This window comes from Ascidiella aspersa, chromosome 4 (assembly GCF_963924565.1).
Source record: "Ascidiella aspersa chromosome 4, kaAscAspe10.2, whole genome shotgun sequence".
In the NCBI taxonomy this organism is placed as follows: domain Eukaryota; kingdom Metazoa; phylum Chordata; class Ascidiacea; order Phlebobranchia; family Ascidiidae; genus Ascidiella; species Ascidiella aspersa.
This window is the reverse complement of record NC_139450.1, coordinates 10,059,819-10,087,417: the sequence shown is the minus strand read 5'-3', so window position 1 is coordinate 10,087,417 and position 27,599 is coordinate 10,059,819. Positions and strand designations below refer to the sequence as shown.

The 27,599-nt window shown below is 36.2% G+C and overlaps 1 protein-coding gene across 1 annotated transcript; it reads left to right on the top strand.

Moving 5' to 3' along the window:
• The first annotated feature begins 5,984 nt into the window (after positions 1-5,984).
• On the top strand, positions 5,985-11,829 carry LOC146147106 (EGF-like repeat and discoidin I-like domain-containing protein 3). Its single transcript, XM_083387792.1, has 9 exons — positions 5,985-6,087; positions 6,445-6,606; positions 7,425-7,544; positions 8,222-8,311; positions 8,622-8,738; positions 9,301-9,414; positions 9,758-9,916; positions 10,588-10,760; positions 10,845-11,829. Exons 1-9 carry the CDS (start codon positions 6,015-6,017, stop codon positions 10,980-10,982), a joined length of 1,146 nt encoding a protein of 381 aa, XP_083243918.1. The 5' UTR covers positions 5,985-6,014; the 3' UTR covers positions 10,983-11,829.
• Positions 11,830-27,599: the final 15,770 nt, after the last annotated feature.

The window sequence follows — 27,599 nt, the reverse complement described above, 5'->3', positions numbered from 1 at the left end:
TAGTACTGAAATAAAATAATACAATTAAAACTGTGCAAATATGAATATTTCGGATATAATTTGTTTTATTCTACTTAAATCACTTTTTTCTTAACAACTTTTATTCAGAGGCTCAACCGGAACCCAGGTTGGAAAGTAAGGGATAAATTCCCCGCGCAGTATTTTTTCTTAAATATTTATGCCCTAATTGCCATTTCAACTTTTTCATATTGTTTAAACAAATGTGAACCAGCACAGGGAGTCGAACCGGAACCAAACCGGAACTTTATGAACCGGTTTTGGGTCAATTTTCTCCGAACCGTAACCGAACCCAAACCGTTTTTTATAAGATTTTAAGGAGCCGAACCGGAACTGAACCGAATAATTTGAAAGTACCTGAACCTTAACCGAACCCGAACCTGTAAATAAAAGCGGTTCGCTCCAGCATGACGTCACAACTTCTATTTTACAGAGTCAAGTTACGCCATATTCGAAATTTTATGAAAAAACATGAATATTGAATGAAAAAATCGTTGATTTTTTTATTTTTTAGATATTTCAATAATGAGTTGCTGTTTTTTTAATACATCACATAACTTAGATTAAATGACTTACAATTCAAATTTTATTCTCTACATTTATCGACCCACATTTTGAGATTTAACGCAAATTATATTGTATCTGAACCGGAACTTTATGAACCGGTTTTGAAATAGCGATGGTCGAACCGGAGCTGAACCGGAGCTGAACCGGAACTTTTAAATTGCTCCGAATCAAAACCGGAACTGAACCGGATTCCGAAAAAATTCTTGAACCCGAACCGAACCTGAACCGGTAAAGTCAAACGGTTCGACTACCTGAACCAGCATCGTCAAACCGTCTGATTCCCTGCTTTTATTGACTTGGGTTATTTTATTGTGTTGTCAAAAATAATATAACTGTTTCAAAACAAAAATATTAGGAAAGAAAAAACGGATAATGGTATGGGAAATAACCTAAATCGATATTAAGCATAAAATTGTTAGTACTAAAGTCCAAAACCGCCTATAGCTTATAAGTTCGAGCGAAGCGTATAAGAACCACTGATCTCTATGGTTTCATAGAGATCAGTGATAAGAACCTAGATTAAATTTACAGTATTTTTTAAAAGAGTCCGCATTTTTTGAAAAAGACCACGCGGCGCCAGCCTATGGTGAAATAGGTAAAAAAATACTTTCAAAAGGCGAGAAAAACTTGGCGTAGTTTAAGTTGGCAAAAGTGTGATTTACCCTAAAAACTGTAGCATTACTTGTTACAATGGTAACATTTTTACTATCGAATGGCACCAAAACGAATTAAAATTGTGTAAAATAATAGATAAAACACAAAAGAGGGGGTGGGGTACGGTTCCCCCAGGGATCCACCCCTGAAGTATTCTTTAGCGGTGCCTGATACATCCTGTTCCTACACACAGCCATATTTAAAGGTGATCAACAGCAGGTATTAAGCACCGAAAACACCTGTGATGAAGCTCTTTTCAAGTCGTCTGATAGGCAAATGTAGCGGATTCTTTGAAACTCTGTGACCCCGTCAACTCTGGCCGCCTGTAAACAGCTTGCCGGCTGAATCGGTCATGCTGTCGTTTTAATTTCCCGTCGCGGATTTCGTTGTTCGAATGGCCGATTTCCTAAGTCGTGTTATGTGTCGCGTTTTCTAACGAATTAGTAATTACTCACATATGTCCGATGTAGGCTATATAAGAAATGTTGTAAATCGTTAATTTAGCAGTCCCACTGTTCACTTAGCTGGAGTCAGATCGCTACGTACCGTACACGGAGGTAATTTATTGTATGTATCGTAAGTACCTGTGTAAGTACTGTTTGTCGTTTGTTTATTTGCAATAAATATTCTTTCATTGTGCTTAAACCCCACACAAACTTTATTTATTAGCCGACAACGAATGCCTACGGAAATGTTTCTCGATAACTGTCGGCCTAAGCAGGATTGTAACCTATGGTGCAAGCAAGGAAATGGCTTATTTTTTAAATCGAACCTGATGTAAGATTCGATTTGAAGACCGGACCTCCGATCAAACCGGGGCTGTCGATCCTGTTGTTGGGATCCTATTGTTGAGTTTGTATGTTAAATAAAATACAGTACAGCATGATTTGCTAATGAATATGTACGAAAATTTGCGTTGAATTTTCTTCAAGCAAACATTTTTACGAGGTTGTTGTATGTGCAAACAATGTGTATAGTGTATAGCGGTGGTGTACAAATGGTGATTCTCGATGTGGTCCCGGATTTTTTCAACTTGTGGTGTAGATCTTCCAATGTAGTCTTGAAAAAATAATTTACTTCATTACAAACCCTTTTATGCCTTGTTTTGCAGGAGCAACTCTTTTAGGCCGCAAGCGCAAAACAGTATTACGAAATTCCAATTAAGGTGTGTGATTTCTTAATCGAAACAGCTGTTTCTCCCTAGAATCCCTAGATCAGGGGTGTCCAACCTTTTAGCTGTTGACGGCCGCATTTACAGTATTATTTTCCTCACGGCCGCAAGTTAAATTTTGTTAGTGATGACTCAAAAAGTTGTCAAATCGTGATGTCATAGCATAATTAATCTTAAAAAGACGTTTTGTTGTCTAACGAACTCGTGGTAAAATATGGATCCTAAATGCAGATTAATCGCGCGAAGCGCGAAAAAAAATACGTTTATTTGGTTTAGATTTGGCCAAACTTTTAATTTAGTCGAATTGGGCTTAGGCACATAAAATAATCGCATATTGCTATAAACACAAGCCTTTATGTAAAAATTGGATTTCATTAGTAATGTGGCGCAAAATGCCATGACATAAATAGCACTTTTTATATTAACTGATTTACTTCAAAGGAACTAAAATGCAATAACGACAGATAGAAGAAGTTCGCGCAAAGCGCGGAAAAAGTGTGTTGAAATTTGTCAAAAATAATATTTTTAGGGGGCATGATCAGGTGCCCCTCTGGATCCACCCCTGCTCTAATGCTCTTAGCCAATCTGATGACTAGCAATGGTAGACGAATGTCTGGCTGAACTATAACATAAAAAAACCGTCTAATTTTAGACCTGTTTCAAAGTTCCAAATTTAGCATTTTTTTTGCTATGCTGGCATTTGTTTTAATATTCGTGCAAGTTTTTATTACATTGCCAAAAATAAAAAACAAATTAAAAATATATGCCCAATATTTTTGAATACGGTTTCCGGTTGTCCGCAACCCACTTCTCAGCCTTCCACTGTTCAATGGTAAAGAAGCGCTGATCCTTCCACTGTTCAATGGTAAAGAAGCGTTTTAATGCTGTTCAAAAGAAAGCCTCAAAACGTAAACGAACCGGGGGTAGAAATATCATGCGCGCGAAGCGCGAAAAATTTTACGCACTTACGGCAACTAGTTAAAATAGTCAAAAAGTATTTGTAATGGACTCGTGTCTATAATTTGTCCAAAGAGGCCGCGGGCCGGATAAATTACATTGGCAAGCCGATCCGTTCCGCGGGCCGTAGGTTGCTGACCCCTGTCCTACACTGATTTCTTTGTGCATCAATCAATCAATGAAATCAAGGTTGTTTTTTTTAGCGCACATAAGAAATCTGTTCACTGAGAATGTAGCGAAAGAGCTTAGCTCACTGATTTAACTACACTCCCTAAAGTCGTAAAAAATTCTAATCTGCATTTAGCATTTACCATTAACGCATGCCAGCACGGTCACTGTTTTATTTTGTAGATTTTTTTATATGCATTATTTAAGTAGAAACTGTTGAAACATAGAAGAGTTATGTTCTTGTAAATACGTATATCATCTACCTCTTCTCGGTTATACGTTTTATGGCTTGCATTAGCACTTTGGGGAAACCTTTCATTGCCGTAACTTCCATTAGGAGAATAATGCAGAGTCGCCATGATTGTATTGCACACCTTAAACACTTTTAGACTTGCACAATTGTAAAGCAACAGATGCGAATGATCAACTTTCGACAGCCCAGTGCATTTAAAGGAGCACATTACATTTTTTCGGCTGAAGTCATGGACAAACACGGCAAAGGCGCCAGGCCCCTGTCCCAGCCGCCACGGACTTCGGCGCCGTCGCATGTAGCAAAGCTAGCTTTTAGTGTATTTTGGATTCCCTTTGAGACATGGCCCGCCGAGACCAATTTGACTCTCATGTGGCCCATTGTCAAATATAATTGCCCACCCCTGGTGTATAGCATGATTAGGCCTACCAATGCATTAAGCTCCATTAACTTGTAATGGTAAATTCCTTCATTAAATTTCTGCATACATATCGATAGAAATAGTGTTAAGCGAAAACTAACATGCGCGTAATGTGATTTTTCCTATGATTGCAATATATTGTATGGATTTGTCTGCTAGGGGCCGAAACTGTTTTCGTTTTTTATTGATCACTGGTTATCAACCTGTGGCACTCTTTCCACTAAAGTAGTACGCGAAGGCTTTTCTGTTCATACGTAAGCAGCTCGATCTCTGCGGAGTTTAGGAAATATAACGCAAGTGCAATATTTCTAATATTATGAGCAAATTACCACATTAAATTATATTTTTATTTTACCACATTAAAAAAGATCTATAACCTATTAGTGGTTCTCCAAGGGAACCACTTGGCTCCCTTGGGAAGGATTTTGTTAAATGGAGGAGGAAATTTGTTCCACAGAGAAATTAGGGGAAAAAAGAATAAAAACTATATTTAATCGATTATAATGCAATAAAAAGATTATTTAATTGTAACGATTGGTATTGAAAAGAGTCTATTAGGCCATAATCTAAGTTTATTGTTTCGCCACAGTGACATTTCTTCTACACCCATTTATGAAATATACACAAATGCAGGCGTTTTATGTAGGTATAAAGTTAATACCTATATAGGTTACGGTTACGTCATAAGGTCAAACAAAGTCAACCTTCAGACAGTTAGCGCATCCAAATATTGTAACAAGTATTGCGTTTTGACGCAGATGTGTTTTTTTAATTTTGTCGACTCTTTACATGTAGGATTGATTTTCTGTCAGCAGGGTACATCGAAGTAATAAACAAAAAGATAGAAAACTTCGTTGTTTTTTGCTTGGTAGGAATTGACTGTTTTGGGGCTTGTAATGGAGTAAATATGAAAAAAAAACTTTGAGAACCATTGGTCTATGTAATCTAAAATATTTGGCTAGCGTTTAATGCGATTTTTTTTAACTCAAGTTTTCGAATTAAATTTGAGCAAAATGGTTTTGCTTGAAACCAAGTATACGCAGTGCCATTGAAAAAACGCAGCGACATTAAAAAAACAATAAGTGGCATTTGTTAGCGTTGTCGCGAATAGTAAGTCACTGAACTTGATTTGGTTTACAACACAGCAACCTTACTGTATATTCATCACCCGAATTTGGAACCACGAAGGAAGTGGAGAATTAATTACAGGCAGTTATCAACGTTGTTGATCGTAAATTGCACGCATCCGTTCGCTCGTTAATTGCGCTCATTAAATTCTATTTATTTATTTACTTTCAACAGACTCAATGTCAATGGTGTTGTATGAAGTTATAGCGAGAAGTTTTTAATCGCTGACTCAGATTTGGATCGTTATAAATGGGATTTTGAGAAGTGAATTTTTTGTTGAGCAGTAATGGAGCGTGTTTTTTTTCCCAAATATCAAAAATGTTAAGCGGTTTAAAAGAGCTGTAATGCAATAACTGTTTTTTTTTTATGCAACAACATTGTTATTATATAACGACCAAAATTGCAATATTTGTTTTTTGGCAAGTAATGTTCAGTAAGTGAAATTTCCCCCAAAATAGAAAATTTTATTTAGGACTTAAGCTATGACAAGGCAAACTGCAAAGCCTTCCATAAATCTTACACAGTCTCAGATTATAAAGTTGTCGTCGGCATGTAGCATACCAGGATCGCCAGTACAAAGTTATTTGAAACAATTTATAAAACAAAGGCAAAATAAATAATATAATGATTCACAACAATTTTATTTGTGCAGTGCATTTTAAAGTTTGGACTAAATCACAATGGTGACATTAAGACATTTAGTTGGATTGGTGATTTCGATTGGATTGATTAAATTATGCGTTTCAAAGGATAGTAAGTGTTATATTTTTATATTCGTTTACTTAAAACCAGGGTAAGAGTATAATAATTTTCTTGCTTACAGTAAACGATAACTTTTTTTCACCGGAACGCCGTTCGGAATCGTTCCGGCTGATTTACACCACTTCTTAAAACCATTTCACCTTAAGATGAGCAAAAATCACTAACAAAATATTCGTCGGATGTTCAGCGCCACGCATGCGTCTCCTTCCATATAAGGGCTATATGACGTGTTTTACTTATATGAGTAATAAATAAGTTTAAATAACACTAAAAAGAGTACGCTTGGCCGAAAGATGTTTTAAGAATTTCCAATCTAAGGCATTGACAGTTTAAAAATTTTCGTTTCAGTTGATTGCGACACGAGATTTTCATCGTTAGCTGAGGATTTATCGCACGTCGTTTGTCCGAAAAACTGCCTAAAAGCGAAAGGCCAAAACGTCTGCGGCACTGGCACGTATTCGTCTGACAGTCATGTCTGCCATGCTGCGATGCACGCTGGAAAACTAATCGGTAAAACATCATCAAAGCTGTGGTTTTCAACCTTTAGTTAGTCACAGACCTTTCAAAGCGGACATGATTTTTTCTTAACATTGGCGCCGAACAATTATTTTACAACATTTCCATCTACTTTTTAGCGAAGTCTAAATGCAGTACTGAAGTTGAAGTAAATACTAGTATATACACGAAAATCAAAAAAAAAAAAAAAATATCCTTTCAGTGAGCCCCTGTAACTTCCAGTGACCCCCTGTAACGTTTTTACGAACCCATTTGATGTTCATGGACCCCCCCCCCTTCCCCCCCAGTTAGAAGAAATCCATAACTAGCGTTTTGCTTAGTGTAAACAATGGTTTCCAACCCTTCTTTTTTCGCGACCCACTTTCCAGTTTGAAAAACTTTATTACTCATAAACCAGAGTCGAACAGTTTAAAAAATAGAAAGAACGTCAACATTTTCGTACGGTTTGTTTCAACTTAAAAACAACGCACGATTTATTTCAGGATTATTTTCAACTTATAAAGTTGCGGTTAAGATAACACCTTCTTGTCGTGATACCCAGTTCGGAAACCACTGGTGTAACACAATCGCCGCGTGTTCTTTGGGTTCTCATAAAACAAAAGTGTATTTTTGTGTGTGTACATGCGAGCTTGCATGTGTGTATGTTTGTTTGTGTGTGCGTGCGTGCAACGTGCATGAGTTTGTACAATGTGTGAGGTGTGTAAGTGTTGATAACGGTCGATACGTCTTTTCCTAATACGGGTTTATGCACTAGGCTATCTTTGTAGCGCTCTTTGCTGAAATTTTTCGTTAAATTTCATATCGTTTTTTAGATTCGATAGGTGGAGCGTTAGGCATAACGCGAAAAGCTTCACATAACTTTGCCGAGTCCAGGCAGCATGGGATCAACAGCGTGCACTGTCCTTCCACACATCCTTCGTTTTCATTTGCTGGTAACACCTAAAACATAAACTACCGGTACTACATATTTATATCTTAAGGTGTTAGCCTAACTTCTATCTTATTTCGATGGGCCTCCTTTTACTTGATACTATACGCTATCACTTTCGTATAGTAACGCTAAGGACACAAAACTTTCCAACTCTTAAACAGGGATGACCAACCAGTCAGAGAATTAAAGCCTCTTTGCTTATTCAAATTAACTGTTTATCGCAAATGACAACAACACACATCAATATAAACCCTTTTTATTTCTTACTATATTGACTCACATGTTTAGCTAAATGTATTATACGTGATGCACACCTACTATAATATAAACGGTAATGGTATTCACAATAGAAGATTTGTTAAAACATCTAAAATCCGCGTTCTGTACAAACAGTCAAACACCCACAATTACCATGTGAATACAAAAGCATACAATTTAGTAACAATCCTCATGCGGCTTGCCAGTTGTGGATTTAGACACTATACTGCTCTATTTAATAGTTCAGATTGCAATGGCCTGTGCTAACTGCAGGTAACTGCAACATTTTTTGATTGTTTAAAAATATTAAACCAGGCTAAAATTAGCAAATTAAAAGGCGAAGCGTTGATATTGCACAGCGCGTAATTCAAAGCAATTGTCAAACGTCGTTTGTGTTAAACTGTATCTAATATCTTACAGGCCACGCAACGGCCGTAAGCTACTACATCGCGCCCAGTTTTGCAAATGGATCAACTCCTGAATGCTCCGCCGCAGATAATTTGCCTGCAGGTCAGTAAATACCTATTTGCAAGTATATTGCAAGTAGAAATGTAGGCTAATTGGTTTAATGTGATGTGGCGTTATTTGCAAGGACAGCAAAGTTTGTGGATCGTGACAGTATATCTAGATAAATATTTCATGAAAAATACATACAAAATATTCGTTTTTGTATGATACGAGGCATTCGAGCTGGTTGTTCTTATCTGAGAAACCATGTTTTCATTACGTTTATTCACAAAAATCATACCGAAGCTTTCAAGAACCTTCAAATAATAAATGCACTATTTGTTTTATAAGACATACTGTGTCTCATATATAGTTCCAACATGCCCAACCCCAAGTTCGCACTGCAAAAACGGAGGAACCTGCATTGCTGGACACCGTCACTTCCAATGTTCATGCCCTTCCGGTTTCACAGGCGGCGATTGCGGACATGGTAACTAATATACAGTTGACCTACTGCTAATGCAAGGGTATAAATTGAGACCGATGTTTCCAAGGAATCACTTTGATTTGTCTCAGTATGTTAATTGCAAATTAGGAGTTTATCGAAACGTTTAACTGATGTTATATCTGCGTTTAAATAATTTTGGGTGATCAACCTATGATATGTTTTTAATTGTTACAATATTATTTGCACACCGACAGTAATATTCAATCTATGTTTAACTTTTTCACGAGTATAATGCTACTATAACAATTCAACAGAAAGTCTTATATATAAATGTAGCGTATTGCACTTTTTACGAATTTCTATATACAAGTGTCAAAATTCATAAAACACAATATTTACGTGATTCGTACTTTCCATGAACAAATATTCAACAAGAAAATTTATTTAATTAATAGTCAAACCTTTCCAAGTCGAGATACGTTTTGTTTAAGTAAAACGGGTTGGTAAGTGAAAAGTTTGCGAAGTCCGCCTTTATGCGATATATCACTGAATGAATATATCGGAAATATTGTTTTTTTTACATTAAACTGCCTTTGCTTTCCAGCTGTAAACACCTGCCACGGGATAACGTGTGAACACAGTGGCACCTGCATACCACTGCACACCACGTTTCATTGTGCCTGTACTACGCAGTGGGGAGGCCAATACTGCAATCAACGTAAGACCATGTCTGACTTGTTTGTATTAGAGCTCTCCAATATACCTCCTTTAATTATTGTAAACCTCGAAAATTATACGCAACAGAAAATGCCTAAATTTATGAAATATTCTTTTTCATAACATTATGCAATCTAACAGAACCATAAATTATTTATTTTATATATTGCAGTTTGTTCATAAGAAAACCAAAAGGCCCATGTAACTAAACAATTGCCATCGAAAACTCCCATCCGCCAGAAACGTTAGAGCAGGGAACACTGGTCATCATGTTTTAAGATAGCACAAGCTTTGCCAGTTATTTCTAACAACCCATTTCTTTATCTTAAACGCCTTTTTTGCAGCAATTGCTAGCTGTTATGTGGGGGTAAGCGACAGGAACATTATACCACGCACACAGATGAGCGCTTCATCGACTAAAAACCCGGATTTGCAGCCGCGTTATGGTCGGCTGTACTACGTTGGACAGCGTGGAGGCCAACAGGGCTGCTGGGCTCCAGCAAGTATGCAGATTTGGACAACTATAGATAATTCTAGTTTTCTAATTCAATGAATTAGACTTGGAGAAAATGCGACTAACTCTAATCTAGTTCGTGAATTGCTTGTGTGCTCTAATTCTAGTTTTTAATCTAATTCGGATTTTACTAAAAATGTTACTTTTTACAGCGGTAGTTTTAATTTTTCCGTCGAAAGGGAGAATTTAAATTAATACTCTTCGGACGAAAAGACATATAGGTGATTTTTACAAGTTCTGAAAAGCATAGGCCATGCTAAAACATATAAAAATTAGCAATTTACTATTCACATTCTTATAGGAAACAATTGTTATTAAAACAAATTGATTGCAAATAATTAAATATAATTCTAGTTCAATTTGTAGTTTAAATTTTGATTTTGAATACTAGGTAATTCTAATTCTAATCTAATTTAAGAAACCAAAAATGATCAAATTTTAATTCTAATATGATTTGGAAAAACTGAAATGACGTAACTTTAGTTATAATCTAATTTTAATAAACTAAAATAAATTTAATTGTCCAAGTTTGCAAGTATGACGTTATCGTAGAAAATACTTTTTCAAATATCAAACTAACTTTAACAACGTTGACAATATTGGCAGAAGTTTAAAACTCTATAACATGTATTTAATACCCATGACGTTTTTGCACATCAGCAAAGCAAGCCGGTCAATACCTGCAAGTCGACTTGGGAAGGGTGGAAACAATCAGAAGCGTTCTTACACAGGGGCGTCCGATAAACAACCTCTGGTACACGACTAAATACAAAATATCCTACACCACGCAACTACCCGATTTTACGTTTGTCATGGAAGCAGGCAAAGACAAGGTATATGCAACTGCCGTGGATAAATTAGGTTTATTGGAGCAGCTTACAAAACTTTCTGTTTTATGTTGCTAAACTTACCTAAAGATTTTCGACGGGAATCACGACCGCAACACAGTTCAAAGAAACGACTTCTTTCCCCATCTGAAAGCGCGGTACCTGAGAGTCGTGGTAGAGGAATGGCACATATGGCCAGCGCTGCGAATTGAATTCACCACATGCTGAAACCTCTTCTTTCTCATAATACTTATGTGTAAATAAATTCATGCAACATTTACTCTTTTTAACTTTCACGAGGCGAAACGACCTGTTTTCTGTAACTTGTATAACCGGGATGGCTAAACATTCTGAAGTATTTTTTTAAGAGCAGCATATTGTATTTAGACAAACTTTTACTATTTAAAAATACGAAAAAATAAAGCAGAATTTACCCAATTTATTAAACACAGACAAAATATTTATAGGGTAAAGACAAAAAGTGTTGATTGTTGTCACTAAGCTACTCATTACACCATTATTACTCTAATCACACTAACCAATTACATCAGTGCTTTTCAACCCGTGGGATGGTACGCACTTGTGCGGATGAAAAAACTTGTAGTGCGAATGACTAACATCATGCGGATGAATGTGCGGATGGAAATGGTGCATTATTATCTTTTACTATGTGTGATACAATAATCAAATAAGCTAATGCGCCGCCTATGCGTTACAGGTACAATAATAGTCTCGTATAGTGGTTCATTGTAGCTTAAGCTATTTATTTTATTTCAGTCATGGCTTAGCCACACGGTTTTAATACACAAACCTTTCATTGTTATTTTACAAATAGAACTAAATATTGCAAACTTACTGTGCTTGTTTTGTGCGGATGGAAATTTTTAAGGTTGAAAAGCACCGAATTAAGAAATAGCGTTATTTTTGTGTTGGTTGCGTCATAGTTTATATGTTATTAGGTTTGTTGTTTTATTCCACTATTTATTGTAATCGTGTTAGGTATGACCACAAGAGTATATTCATTGTCCGTATTGTGAAATTCATTTGCGCGATTAAAAATTGTTTGCGTCGTGTACGTTGTCGTTTGATCTTTGTATGATTGTTTCTAATCGGTAAATGTCCTTGGCAATAACGCATAATTTTGCCAAGTAACGGACTAAGTAACGGATTTTGCGCTGAACTGCGAGCCATGGCTGGAATATCAACATAATAAACTAATTTAATTAGGCTATTAAAGTCACCAAATCGTTACTTTTGATGTATAAGTCAACGTTAATATAAACTGCCTATGCTCAGCATCCCTGATCAGATACAAATGTTACAGCAGCTGTAAATACTTCGTTTTCCTAACCTCGACATTAAACAGTATGACCGATAGAACAATTATATTAGTATCTTAATGGAGTTCTGACATAGGACTAAAATAGGCTTGACAGGTTTCAGGACAACATCGTAGAACCCTACTGTTGAAATACTATACTATCTAAGATTATATAGCAAACACAAAGTAGTATCACTCGTATATTCAATGTTTCACTTATTACTTATTTATGAATCGATTCCTCTTATTAAAAACACAGTCACTCATTTAAATTTAAACAGAATTAATATAGTAATCTGCGTGTTGGCAAATCCACACAAACAAATAAAAAATATCCGCCATAGGCAAAACAGTCGATGTTGTCGAGCCAAAGCAGTTGGTTGAATGAGTTTAACAGAGAAGATACTCCAGGCGAACACTTGGAAACATGTGCCAGGTGTCGCTCACAAGTCGAAAGTATCGAGCTCTTACAGGATTCGAAAAGTAGTTTAACTGGTATATGTTCCGATCAAAGTTTCCTTTGAAAACCTTGACAAAAAGAAAGGATTTGGATTTTTCGGCGCGATATCTATAGCGCTTATTTTTTCGCATTTGTAAGTTTTAGACAGCCTTTGGTTGAAGATTTTTAAACAATAACAAGTGACCTCAAACTTTATACAAAAGCTAAACGCCTTGATTGGCCTAAGTCAGGGGTGTCCAACAAGCGGCACACTGGGCACGCGACCTAATAAAAAATGGCACGCAAACCCTCCCCCAAAAATACTAGAATTGTTATTTAGCCAATTGCCAAAAAGGCTCAATTTGTTATTCAGCCAATTGCCAGAAAATACTAAGTTTGTATACAGCCAATTTGTTTGTTCACAATATAAAACAATCGCGGCAATCACGACAAACGACAATTACTTTTGATATAGTAACATTGTACTGTGTGGAGGCTAGCATTCACATAATATTATATAGCTTGGTGTGAAGAAACAAAAGTCAGCTCACCGGGAGACACTTTGATGTAGTGATGCGCATTTCTACTAGACAGTTTATTTTTCAAGTTTAAATAAACGTTCTTATTTTTGGTAAAATAAGCGCTTTTATGATTGAAAAGAACTGGTTCGGTTACGAAACTTTGGCACGGGAAGAAGTTATAAGATAAAAATTGGCACGCCGGCATGTTTGAGTTGGACACCCCTGGCCTAAGTATACCCCAAAGAAACGGTTTCCAAACTGGGAGAGACTTTACCAGGGACGCTATAAAAGTGGTTGCGTTTTGAGCGGTTCTCTCTATCACATATTATGTGTTGTGCTTCCGTCGTTTGCAATGTTTTCAACCGTTTTTTAACTTAGGACACACATAGTACCGTACACCAAAGGAAGTTCAACGAATTTGAAGTTACTTTACGGCACAGCCTAAGAACTACACAAATTTTACTTATTTAATGTGGTGTTTGTGTTTGTTTTAAGGAGCATAAATTTGGTATTCGGACAGAAACTGACAGACCAACAAACCTTCTATTACTGTATTTGTTAGTTAACGAGCGACTTCTGTGTTTGAAAATAAGTAATCTCAGGTAGATGTTTGTTTTTGTTTTTTTTTTCACTTAAAAAACACATAAAACCATATGCGCTCTTTGGCCGCATAAGGCCAAGGAGATAGCGTTTCGTGGACTTTTTGGTTGGCTAGTATTGGTCAGAAGTTAATTAGAAGACTAGCTAGCTAAACTATTCTAGGCCAAGGACAGTGAAGGGACATGTTAATATAACTGGTCGTGAGTGTCGATAAGTTTTACAGGGGGTCGTCAACACAAAAGTTTGGAAACCGCTGGTCCTATAAAGCAATAATTAACACGTAGTTTTACAGTCACCGAATGAGTCGCAATCATTTTTGTACGAACTTTGTCGTTGTTATCATCATCCTTAATGAAGAGAAAGGTGCTACCATCGTTGCTGTAGGAAATTTTGTATGTCTTTTGATATTGCAACTGGTTTACTGGTCGTCCTTGTGTTATTACCCCGTGAATTTCCTTCACCTCCAAAAAGTCGACTTGCAGCCATTCATTTGCAGCTTTACCTGTTCACAGGAATAAAATCAGTTACCGGTATCTCATAAAATTATCAAATTGGAAAGTTTGTGTTTTGTCTTGTTATAAGAGCCCCTGGTTTCAGTGAATAGAAATAATAATATGTCCAAGGTGGATTGGCAAGGAAAATCACAGCCAAAAAACAAAATTAACATCGCCAAAATAATACGTTAAACTAAGTAAAAATCATACGTTTTGGTGACCAACATCCTTGCGAACCCGTTCCCCATCTCACACCCTTGTTGTTGAGTCGTCCGAAGTGTGGGAGTAACTGGGGACTCCATGTACTTGAGGCCGTCATTTGCGAATCGGTGACAATTGAAGCGTTGTTTACACCGGCAAAGCACTGTTTAAGGCCTGAACACAAGTTAGGTTAAGCATTGTTTATAGTGAAGCTGACAAGGAAGATTTCTGATATACAAGGCGTTAAGATTAAGTTGTGCAATCTGCGCTGCTATAGTTTACAAGAATATATTATAAAAACTAAACCCGGAATCCCCAAGGGTATATTATGTTATGAAGATCAACTGAAGAACTACTAACCAACAATTAGCATTGTAGTGCAAGAATAGCAAGGCTAAAAAAATCTTGCCTACCGCGAGATTAGAACTCACAACCTCGGCCAAAATCTGAACCGTCGCGCTGTCGAGTGAGCTAAACTAGCCGACAGCACATTAATGCAAGCTTTTATTGCAGGCACTTAAAATCTTACGTTTACTGCACGTTTTTCCAGTAAAACCTGTAGTGCAGTTGCAGGTAAAGTCGTTTTGTCCTTTGAGACATATTCCGCCATTTTCACACGGAGTTGTAGTACAAGGATCGATTGCTGAATCATTTAAAAAAAAAGCTGAATTGCCCATGTATGAATAATATGATGTAAAGAGTGCTACACAAGTTTTGCTATATTTGAGACTGTCCTTGTGATAATAATTATTCCATCACACTCTGATAAAATTTTACACTAGCTTTGAGAGAGAAATTATATATACTAGAAGTATAGCCAATTGCTTAAATCCAAGGTTTCAAAATGTAATTTTAAAAGTTAACTTGTCATACCGTAACTACAATCTCCTCCAGAGAAACCAGGTGCGCAAGTGCACTCGTAGTGGTGCTTGCGACTGGTGCAAGTCGCCCCGTTCTTGCAATTCGAGTTTAGACAGTTGTTTGATCCTATAAATATAATGCGTTTAGTTGAACGTTTTCTCACTTTCCTTAAAAAAAAACATTACAGCTAAACTTTATTTTTAATTAGTTTACACAGCGTATATTTTGGGGTGGGGAAACTTAGCTTTAAGTGAAGTTCATTGGCTGACTGTTTTGTTGCCAATTGAACGTTTCTTTATTCGAGGCTAGCTGATGATTTTTTTTAATCATATACAACAAGTGAGAGAGATTTTTCTTTGATGGAATGTAAAAAGACTATAGCTTTTCAAAATTATAGCGTTATAAACGGTATGTACTCCCGGCCATTCCACTGATGTAGGTGCAATCAACACTAGTTCCCGGTGCCACTGGTGGTCTTCTGTAAAACGCCACTGAAACAACTTTATCTGCAGAAACAGTTTAACTTTTGAATGCAATGAACTTGCTAAATTAAAACTGTACTGTCTGATTATGTGCTAAATGTTCAAATATATATTGAGTTTTAAAATCATAATTGAACATAACGTTATATACTTTCCACAAGTACAATGGGCGTTGGTAATTTAGACAATTATTGTAAAATATATACTTTAATTGAATAAATCTTACGTTTAAAAGAAAAGGAATCTTGTTTAGAAGAGCATTCTTCACTTTGTACGTTTTGTTGTTTTGACCCAAGGTAAGATGGTTTCAGTGCACCTCGAAGTATTCCAACAGCACCTCCAACTTTATCTAACAACAAACAAAAAAACAGAAAAGAAGTCAATGCGTTTCCGGTGTTTAACAAGCGTTAAGTCGATTTAAAATACTTAAACCATAACCATGTTGTTTAGAGACTTTCAGCATCCCTACCGATCAATTTTCCAGCATGAACCGCCGCCTTGCAAACAAAACTGTCGTGGCTGTAATGGCCAGTTCCACAAACTTTTCCGCCATGTTGAAGACAATTCTTTGGACAAACAACGTGTACGGCGTTGCCAATCAAATGCGAAAATTTCGTGTTACACGTGACTGAACGAAACAAAAATAAAAATACATTTTTGATTTGAAACTGTTTTTTTTCTGTCAATGCTGTTGAGTAAATTATGTTTGTGGTAAAGTCACTGTTACAAAAGAGCTCTAGCGGTTCGTTTGAATGACTGCAAAGCCATATGTGATACGTTGTACATAATATAAATTGTATTTATTTTTTATTTTTGAAAAATATTGCATGTACGTAACACAATGTTACTTACTTTGATTGGAATTGCATTGGGCGAACAAACCTAATAAAGCCACTACTGCTAACGAACGAAACATTTTTCACCTGCTGCCAAAAAAATTCTGAAATTTTTAAATCATCAATTAATCCCAAAGAACATTTATCCTAAGCACTGTTTCTCACGTAACCCTAACAAGAAAACATACATTAAGACTGCACCGAATTATGCGCACTGTACCTCGGTGCAATTCAACCGCTGCAGACCAGTTAAATTTTCATTAAACATGGTAGGAAACGAGAGTACGTTGGGCAGATAGTCGCAACAATAACACCAGCGTGTGTCGGCGTTGACAGGAACAGACGCCGAAAGTTGCCAAGGCACTTCCCGGACGAAATTCAAACAATGGATAACTGCGGCCCGACGACATCACTATTAAAGTGTTTAAGTAATGTCCATCACATAACAACAATACTAATGGGTGATTATTTATGTTGCCAGTAAAGAACTTCATGATTGCTCTTTGAAGGTTTAGGACTCGTTTTGGTTTCGGTTTACCATCCAACGTGGCGGATAAAATGACAGTCATTAAAAGTCCAGTGATTTGATGAGCAGGAAGCACGGATTATTAATGCATTTTAAGGATACACGGTACACTAACATGAAAGGTAATTTAGAGATTAATCCTGGAACTTATCGTAGTTTGATAAATGAATTGTGACGTAGCACATTTCAATTGGCGGCAGAAAATCAATGTTCAGCTATTGCCCGGCATAAAATGAAACTTTAGTTATTAGACAGCATTTGTTAACTCCGCGTTGTTTGTTGATTCCTGTTATAATTTTTGACCATTAATTTCATCATTTGATTAAATGATAAAGTACCCACCGTTGTTAAATGGTACATCTCCAGTTTAAATACTAGGTCGTTCTAAACTTGGCGAAAAACATTTGCAACTTTGCGTAGTGTATATGATTTAAACGTGATATCCAGCGAAATCTGTCATTATTTTACGTTTAACCTGTAATCAAAAGTAATGTTACTTTTCCCAGTTACATTTTTTAACCAAAGTTGACCATAGCCCGTAAACAGAGGTCGCCAACCTGTTCATATAGTCGCGGGCCAAACCAAACTCGCACATTTTGGCGGGCCTTCATAATTCTCCAAGAACAGTTTTGTCATAAAACCCAAAATGTTTTATGCAATTAAAAATGAGTCTAATGATACTATAAAACAGACCTAGGCAAAATACGGCCCGTACCGCAAAGCAATTAAATCCGGCCCGCCGCTCATTTTTCTTAAAATACAAACCAGGGCGACTTTTCTACATGAACCGGTTGAGCCAGTTTTCCGTTCCGTAACCGAACCTGAACCGTTTTGAGGAGGATTTTAAGGAGCCGAACCGGAACTGAACTGAACAATTTGAAAGAACATGAACCTTAACCGAACCCGAAACTTTCATAAAAGCGGTTTACTCCCGAATGACGTCACAACTTTTATAATACAAGAATTTTATAATTTTTAGGTATACAATGAAGAGTTATTTTTTTAAACGTCACGAAAATTCCAGGTAAGAAAGTCTTTTACTATGTTTTTTTTTTGCTGGGGCCTCGTATTTATAGCTAATGGTTTAGAAAAAAATTGCAAAACAGTAAAAACGCTGGACTGACCGAAATCACAACATATATATGTATAGAACTAATTCTAAAAAAAAGCTTGTATCAAGATTAAACTGTTTGTACAAACTATGAAATGCCCTTCTAAATATCGACCGAAATGTTCGGTATTTTGCAAAAGATCCTGTAAATTGTGGTACAATTCCATTGGTTTATCTATGGCTGCCAAGAGGGTGGAGAAAAAATAGAAATTTCTCTGGAATTATATATTTGTTTCCTTTATGTTAGAATATAGCCCTAAAATATACAAACATAAAGACCACAAATATTGTGGATTGAATGTAAAACCGGTTTGTACTACTGCTTTAGTTACTTTAAAGTCCGTATTTCCTGTTGCGCGCTCTGCTTTTGTTCAAGGCTGCGGAGTCCGAGTCAAAGTCGAACTCGGGACTCGAGGAGTCGGTTTGTTTTATTGGAGTCGGACTCGGGACTCGGGACTCCAGTAAGAACGCGTAAAACTACCCGAGCGAGTCCCGAGTCCGACATGCGCATGCGCAGTACCAAATTTCAAAGCTGATAACTGGAAATTGTAAAGGTGGAATAATATATATGGTGGAATGTTTTCCAACCATGTATTGTGAGTGAATGATTTATACGACACCGCTATAAGTGGATTGCTGAATATTGGCGAAATACGGGCTGTAGAGCAGGGTTTCGGAAACCTTTTTACGATCTCGTACCACTTGGACGGTCTTTAGTGTCACGCGTACCACTTCTTGCAAAACAACTATTTTGGTCGAATCACATTTTTTTCTAATTTTTAGCTTACAACTAGCGTTATTCAAAACAACCTTGCGTCCAAGTATAAATTTTAATTGTTTTTCGAATATCAGATGCTTTCCACGAAACAGGAAAATGGCTTGAAAGTGTTTGTAGGTAAAACGTGGATCTAAAGGACGTCCGTTTTCTGTCATGCTATACCTTCTAAGTCAAAAACAAATAAAATTATTTGCAAGATTAAATGTAATTAATAAAATCAACTTGGTTATAGAAATAATATATGATGAAAAAAAGAAGAATGCGTAGTCTTGAACTTCGTTTTATCGCCGAGGTCGCTGTCCGTATTTTGTGACATTAGCACACCAGGTATTCCACACGAACACTAGGAAAATCATGCCAGGTTTGCGGCATGATTCTCATAATTTGCGCCGTCACCGGGGTGGGAAAGTAATTGATTTTGTGGGTGTTACGGTCCATATTTGCTTTAAAAACCTGTCAAGAAAAGTGATAAAGCTGTAAAATAACATTATATGGCATTATCCTGATGAAGGCGTCTTGTAATGTATAGGACGTCGAAACGTCGATTGATTATAATAAACTGCTGTATGAGCAACACTTAATTGGTTATACATTATGCTTGGCAGCATTAGCTCATTTCTGTAAAATAACGGTTGCAAAGATTTAAAAAACGTACGTATTGTGAAGCCGTTTTAACTGACAACGGAAAAATGAGCGCAGCTCGAACAGCAACCTTTTTGGTATTTTGATTCAGCTAAAATAACCATGAAATTGTGATTGACGCTTCAAAATATTTAGTAGAACATTGACTTGTCACTGAAGTACACCATGCAGTGCGGCCATTTTGTCGGTTTATAAAACTATAATTACACGCTAACACCTACCATATCTTGATCTTTAGCATTTTTAATAAATTTCCAATCGCCTCCGTTAGTTTTGTAGGACACCTTGTACGATTCAAAAAATTCTAAATCGTTTACTGGACGGCCCTGGGTAATAACTCCATGTATTTCTCTTTCAACCAGAAAATCGACATTAAGCCATTGTCGAACGTTGGCCACTGTTGCAAAAAATGTTAAGCAAACCGGATGTCATTCAATTTTCTTTGGTTAATATTTTTATCATTCTTAACATTACGCAAACTACAACAAAATTGAAACACGGACCCGGACCAGAATAAAAAAAGCACCTATTTAAGGAAGCAACAGGTTGGCTAAAGCGCTTACCCATTAACTTGATATGTTAAGAGTTTTAAAGCAGTGGTTCTCAACCGGGGGTCCACGGACCCCTGGGGGTCCGCAAAAACTTCTAAATATCCCCTTTTAAACGCTGGGAAACATGCTTAATCACAATCTTGGTAAGTGATAAAATCACGTTGTAATACGTTGTAAATCGCGTTGAGTGTGACCTAACACTTCCATTGTGATGTAACAGAAATAGATTGTGAATTGGGAGGCAGCATTATTCCAGCTCACATGTACACAGACTTCGACAACTAGATTTACTTTAGCTTTTTAAAATTAGATTAGAATTAAAATTAGAGCATTTTAGTTTTTCCAAATTAGATTAGAATTAGAATTACCGAATTCCTAAAAAATCAAATTTCAACTAGAATTTGAACTAGAATCACATTTAGTTTTTACAACCAATTTAATTTAATCACAATTTAATCTTAAAGAACGTGATTGGTAAATAAGTGTGTGCTAATTTGTATGCCGTTTTATGTTTTTTAGCCTGTAAAAATTACATACAAGTCGTTCCAACCAGAAAATTTTAATTGAAATTCTGTGTTTGAACTATGAGACTAAAAATGCCGTTGGACAAAGTAGCATTTTTGGTAAAATCCAAATTAGATTAGAACTAGAATTAGAGCAAACAAGCAATTCACAAATTAGATTAGAAGTAGAATTAGCCGCATTTTGCTCTAATTCACAGAATTAGAAAACTAGAATTATCTAGTTGTCCAAGTCTGCATGTACCGTACTGTACTTGATTATATTTTATAATATCGTTCGCAAAAATGACATGCGTCTAGCACAGGGGCGGCAACCTACGGCCCGCGGGCCGGATGCGCCCCGCCAATGTATTTCATATCCTCTTTGACAAGCTAGACACGAGTCCATTTCAAACACTATTTGACTATTTCAACTACATAAGTGCAAAAAAAAAAGTTTGTTGCCCTTACCATGCTATCTTTAACTATATTAGCGCTTCTTTACCATTGCGCCGTGGAGTGCGTCGCGGACAAACGGAAAACGTATTCAAAATATTGGACATATATTTTTTAACTCTTATTTTCGGCAATGTAATAAAAACTTGCAAGAAATTTAAAAGAAATGCCCGGTATACCAAAAAAATCGCGCTTGCTTTGCTCGCCAGGTGTTCTCCGACTTACAAAGGTTAACAAACACAGAACTGGATTAACTATTCAAAGCTATCGGGGTTCCTTAAAGTTGTTTAATTATACTATTCATTAGTAATACGGATGACTACGTGTGGATTTGAATTTTGTACCAAACAAACGCATTTTTTTTGCGCTCTGTGCCAATACTTTACTGCCACCTTAAATGTAATTAAACACGTTTTTAGGTGCAAAAATCCGACGCCCGCCTGATTCACAGTCGTTGAAACATTTTGGGTTGCCGAGCCCTGGTCTAGCATTTTCAAAATCACAATCCCGCGTTTTAAGACTTACTTCGGAGATCACCAGAAAAATGTAAGGGATCCGCGAATATTTGAAAGCATCAAAAAGGGGCCACGGGTACAAAAAGGTTGAGAATCACTGCTATAAAGCATATATTGTGTTATGTCACCCATTAATAGGATTCTAACAATCTAGCATTACAAGTATCATCTGTAAGGATATTCACCCTTTTATGTGAAACATAAAGTAAAAACAAACCCTTTGGAGACCAGCAACCCTGTGTCCTCTTCCAGTTCGCGAACCCCTGTTTGTCTAAACGGCCGTAGAAAGCCTTCATTGTCGGATTCCAGTTGCTTGAAGACGTCATTTGGCTATTTGCAATGATTGACGAGTTGCTCACGCCAATGTAGCATTCCGCAATTGCTATTGTTTAGACACACTTTATTGTGAAAAACAGTTTATTTTTTATTTTTTACAAAACACCCTTAGTTTAGCAAACTCGTAGGATATAAACCGCAAGAGCTTACGCTTTTTCTCAAGTTTTTCCTGCGTATTCATTGGTACAGGAACAAATGAAGTCATTCTCGCCGTTATGGCAGGTTCCCCCGTTAATGCAGGGCGACGAACTACAGGAGTCCAAAACTGCAACAGGATAATGACATGACGAGTGACTATATAGGAGTAAATTAATAAAACAGACTTTCCGTAATTTTAATTAGAAAATATACCATCGGATCAGAACCGAAACAACCCGATGTTAAGTAATAGTATATAGGAACTCGTCACATAACAAATTAATTTGTGCGTTGGTTGCGTTGGTTGCCATGGTTTGCGAACAAGCGCGTTTTCCATTTTTTAGATAACATCCGTAATAGTAATTTGGCCGGTTTGATTGAAGTCCTCTAAACATCTTTTAACAAAAATATAATTACATTTACCAAAATAAACTTACAGTAGTTTTATTTAAAATCTTCCTTGTATACACGTAGGCTAAACCAAGTTTAAACTGTATGTTTATTTTGCGGATTCTAAATGTAAAGCGCATATTGCCCGGTAACATAAATAATATTATTTTTAATTTATTCGGTTAAGCGACTTCTTTATAACGCAAAGCTTTTATATTTAACTAGTTAAAGAGTACAGTTTAGACTTAAGTCCAAGTCAAGTCATTTGTAAAATAACTTAAGTTCAAGCCTTTTTCAATAAATCACAAGTTAAGTCCCAGTCAAGTCATATAATTATAGCAAGTCAATTTAAAAAATCCTTGCGTGTCGTTACAAAAATTGATAAACTAGCTTGATTACAAGCAATAAAACAACTAAAATATAACAAAAAACGCAACATATAGCAAGCAAATTGTTTTATGTAGAAAAATTAGGATATATAACGAATTTTATAAAAAAACAATGCTTAAAGATAACACCTCATTTTAACCCAGGTCATTTGTCCGAAAGACTAAAGTCAATTCAAGCCATTTGAAAATAGTGACTTAAGTACACGCAAGTCATTACAACACTGGAGTACAGCAAAAACATTTTTTTATTGTTGTTTATTTGGATGTATTATTTTCGACGGTATTTTTCGTCTTTAAAACTTGTTACGTCTAGCCCAAATCCATTGCCCATTCCAACCAAACAACATAGATCTAAAGCAGATATTTGTAAGCTACAATTAAATGTATCCATTCTCGACAGATGACATTTTTTGTCACCGACCGCTAGTGGCCTGATATACACACGTACCATGGCTGCAGTCGCTGCCCGTGAAACCTTGTGCGCACGTGCAAGTAAAGTGGTGCTTCCCGGAGGTACATGTAGCCCCGTTTTTGCAGAAGTTCGTCGGACAATTGTTAGCTCCTGTGCAACATGAACTGAAATTCGGATATTGTTTACTTAAAGTATATCAATTACACTTACTGCCTGCAAAACCATCGATGTTGAAGCAATGAATAACTGTACCAGCTGGAACTTGGGGTTGTCTGTAGTAAGCCACTGACCCCACCTTTTCTGTAAATTCGATTTTTAGTTTTTTTTTTTTCTGTTTCTTTATATTACCGATATATTTTTTTTTAATTTAAAACACTGATTTTCAAACTTTTCTACCGCACTTCACTTTTGTTTTCAAAAAAAGTCAGGCCATACCAGAACTACCACGAATAAAAAATAATATTTTTGTTCTGGTATTACAAAACATCGTAGTTCATCTAAAGTTGTGATTGTAGGGTGCACGTCCCACTTTAAGAACCACTACAGCAAGACAAAAAACATCAAGGTGAAAAGCGACTTACGCGCAAACGAAAAAGAATTTCCGGGCTTGTTGCACTGTGCACTGTGTACGCCGTGTTGAAACGATTTGCTATAGGATGTCCTTGGTGGGTTTTCATGAACACCAAGGCTGCCGCCAATGTTGCCTGAAGCCAAAAGAACAAAAACTGAGTTTGAGTTGGAAAGAAACACTGATGCAAATGTTTAAACACAATAATTAAATGCCTAATATACAATCTCGCTGCTCGGCAACCCAGGCAAAGGCAACTTATTATCCACAATACCACATGCGTATTACCCTTCGTATAGTTAATATCCTGTTGCACGAATCGTTTACACCCAGACGCTGATCCAGGATTTTTGTTTAAAGGGCCATAAATGTTTTTCAGATGTGATTTCACAAAGTTACATCTAAACATGACGTCGTAAAAGTGTAACAATAAGAACACCGTTTGTTTTGTTTCGTAAAAGTTTAAGTTTGCTAATTTCAATAGAAAAGCTATACATAATAAATATGCTATCGATTGGCGCAAAGAAAATAACGCCTTTATATCATTAAAGTCGCAAACGCTGCCCTGGTTACATCTATCCTATAACTATTAATTTATAGGGTTAAAATGTTGTTTTTAAGTTCATGACTGTCATTCTCAACACTTAAAACATGTCAAGGCGTAATTTCTGTGTAGCAAAAAAAAACAGCGTTTACTGCTGCGAGGGCAACTTTCATGTATTGCCTAATTCAGGAATGTAAAACATGTGGCCCGCGGGACCATTTAGTGCGGCCAGCGAGAACTTAAAAAAAAATATTTTTGTGGCAAGCAAACTTGTTTTTTCACATTTCGTGAAAATGAAATTGTAAAAAACTTGGCCGGTTTGCCCGTTGAAAATTGAGAAATTAAGTCCAAGTGTGTCAAATATGCGGCTTACCGGCATGATATTTCTTTCTGCGGCGTATACCACGTTTGGATGTTTAAAATATTGACTTTATTTGTTGATTTCCTGCTTTTTAAGAATATTTTTCTGTTTTAAAAGCAAAAATATCCTGAACTAATTTGTTTAGATGCTGCTAAATCTTCTGTTATGTATATTTACACATACATTAAGCCCGTAGTGAAGTCACAATAAATATAGTTAACTTAACGCAGTTTTTACATCTAATTTTAGGACAACATAATGAAGTCGTGTTATATATCAATAAAAAACATTTCTGTACTTATCCAAACAGATTAGGCTGGTACATTTTCACGAATTTACAGTATACCTGGTAAACTGCCGTCATGCAACGCAGACTTGCACACAGAGCTGTCTTTGGAGTAATGGCCAGTTCCACAAACCTTTCCCGGCTCTTTGAGGCAGTTTTTCGGGCACACGACGTTCATGGCGTCGCTAACCAAATCCGAAGTGAATGTTTGTTAAGCCAAAATAGTGGGTTTCAATTATAAATTTAGGAAACTAATTTTAAAACAACTCTTTTAGATTAAATAACATCAGCTTTATTTATATGTAGTATTTTTATCAGGTTTTTGTGCAACAAAATCATAAACTGTATAGTTTTCAACTTCAAAAAACATTATTAATATTGTTCTTACTCTTTCTTGAATAACATTGTAAGATTAATCCCAGCAAAATCACAATCGCTGGTAAGCGAAACGTTTTAACTTCAGAATGCTTTAATTAACATCAACACACGTAACTCATGGATGGATTCTGAAACCCAAATATAAGATACCACCATATACTTTTTGAAATAAACTATAGGACTGTATGCGAGCATAAAAGTATAAAATTCGTTTTCACTAAAGATATTTTACATCAGTAAACTATTGTTGTGGTAAAAACCAAATGCTAATAGGTAAAACACTGGGCGTTAGCTGTAAAGTACGCTATTCCATTCGTATATGGGTAAGTAGGATGTTTAACCAGAAGTTGACATTGGCTTTGGCGCGCTTTGTTGTGAATCACGGTTGTAACTGCAATCGACAAATTGCAATTACCTAATCAATTCACTAAAAGCTAGAACGTTTCCTGTATGTTAAGAGTAATACGTTAAATCGTTCACAGTTACGTTTAAATCGTTTCACAGTTACGTTTAAATCGTTCAAAGAATAAAAGAATACAAAACAATTATTGTTGTCAAAGAAAAAGTGCAGCGCACTTATCAACATTTAAAAAGTCAAACTTAAAACGCAAATTGATATACCAATGCAGAAAAATCTTCCTTCCACACCTTAAAACAATTTTTACGGCCCTTTTATTTTGGTGATTTTGAATAGTGCCATTTTTTAACAGTACTCCAGCCATAAGACCGAATAACAACAACATCAACATCGAAAAAACACACACTTCGGAATAAGTCCAAAATATGACTAATACATTTAATAATCCTAAACCCGTCTAGTTCGGAATAATTCCTAAATCCGTAGAAATGAGAACGAAATGGTCACAATCCGGTCTTTATAACCATTAACCTAACCCCAAACCCCGCTCCTAAGTGCATGACTAATAACGTCAACTTTCCTCTAACCCCAATATACCATCCATCCTCGCTAACCCCAAAGAAGGGCAATTAATCCTGTTCCAAAACAACGGCGCCCCAACGGCACCGGTCAAACTAGGGGTAGTCCAAATGCGACCGCACAAAGGTTTCCAAAGCGTGCGCACGTATACTTTAACTATGCCAGAATCAAGCGCATAATCTCATTAACAAACTATATCTTCCAAATTTTTGTCTTCAAAAATTGTTTGCTGTCACAATGTCTTCTCTTGGTAAAAGAAACGAAAAATACCTACTTGACGAAAAGTGGGGTTTACAGTAAGTTTTTTTGTTTTTAAAATCACACTACATAGACACCCGCAAGGGAGCAAGAAGGGACCCTCCCCCCTTTTGGAAATAGTTCAAAAATACTGTCCTAAACTGGCGGAATTGCTGCTTTTCAATACTATTTTCTTGTTTTAAAAGCAGAAAATATCTCAAGAAATTTAGTGGCAAATTAAAGCCGATTCATTTGAAATTTCTTAAGCTTTCTTGAAATCATGAACCAGGGAGTCGAACCGTTACACTTTATCCTGTGTAGGTTCAGTTCTGGTTCAAGATTTTTTTTAAATCCGATTCAGTTTAGGTTTCAATATTAAAGTTTCTGTTCAGTTCCTGTTTTACTAAAGTTATTTTAAAAACCGGTTTAAAAAAGTCCGTTTTTGGTTCAGTGTAAATATCTTATCAAAAACTGTATAAATAATTTCATATATTATTTTACAATATACGATCATAAACTATTGTAATCCTATAATGTTTGATCTAACTCTTTTAAGATGTTAAAAATATATAACAAAGAGGTAATAACCTAAAAAAGACAGTTGCCCATAAAAACGCACAACGTTAAAAATGCGCAGTTGTTTTAAAGAATGGTTCATGTTTGGTTCCATCTTTCGCAATTTTTCTGAAGTTTTATTTTGTTTGTAAAACGTATACAGTAAGTTTATCTCTCATGGACATCTTTATCGCTATCCTTGTACTCCTGCATAACAAATAAGTAAAGCATTGTACGTTGTTCGGTGGACTTTGCTATACATTGCGTAAAAAACGAAAACTAAAATTGCATTGATTATTTAGCCGCGCCACAATTACGTAGTGTGACGTTATGCTGGAGTAAATCGCCTTTTTGACGTTTTCAGGTTTGGTTAAAGTTATTCGGTTCACATACGGTTCGACTTCCTAATTTTCTTTAAAGTTTAAACGGTTCAAGTTTGGGGACTGTTTAAGTAAAATTAGCCCCAAAACAAAACGGTTT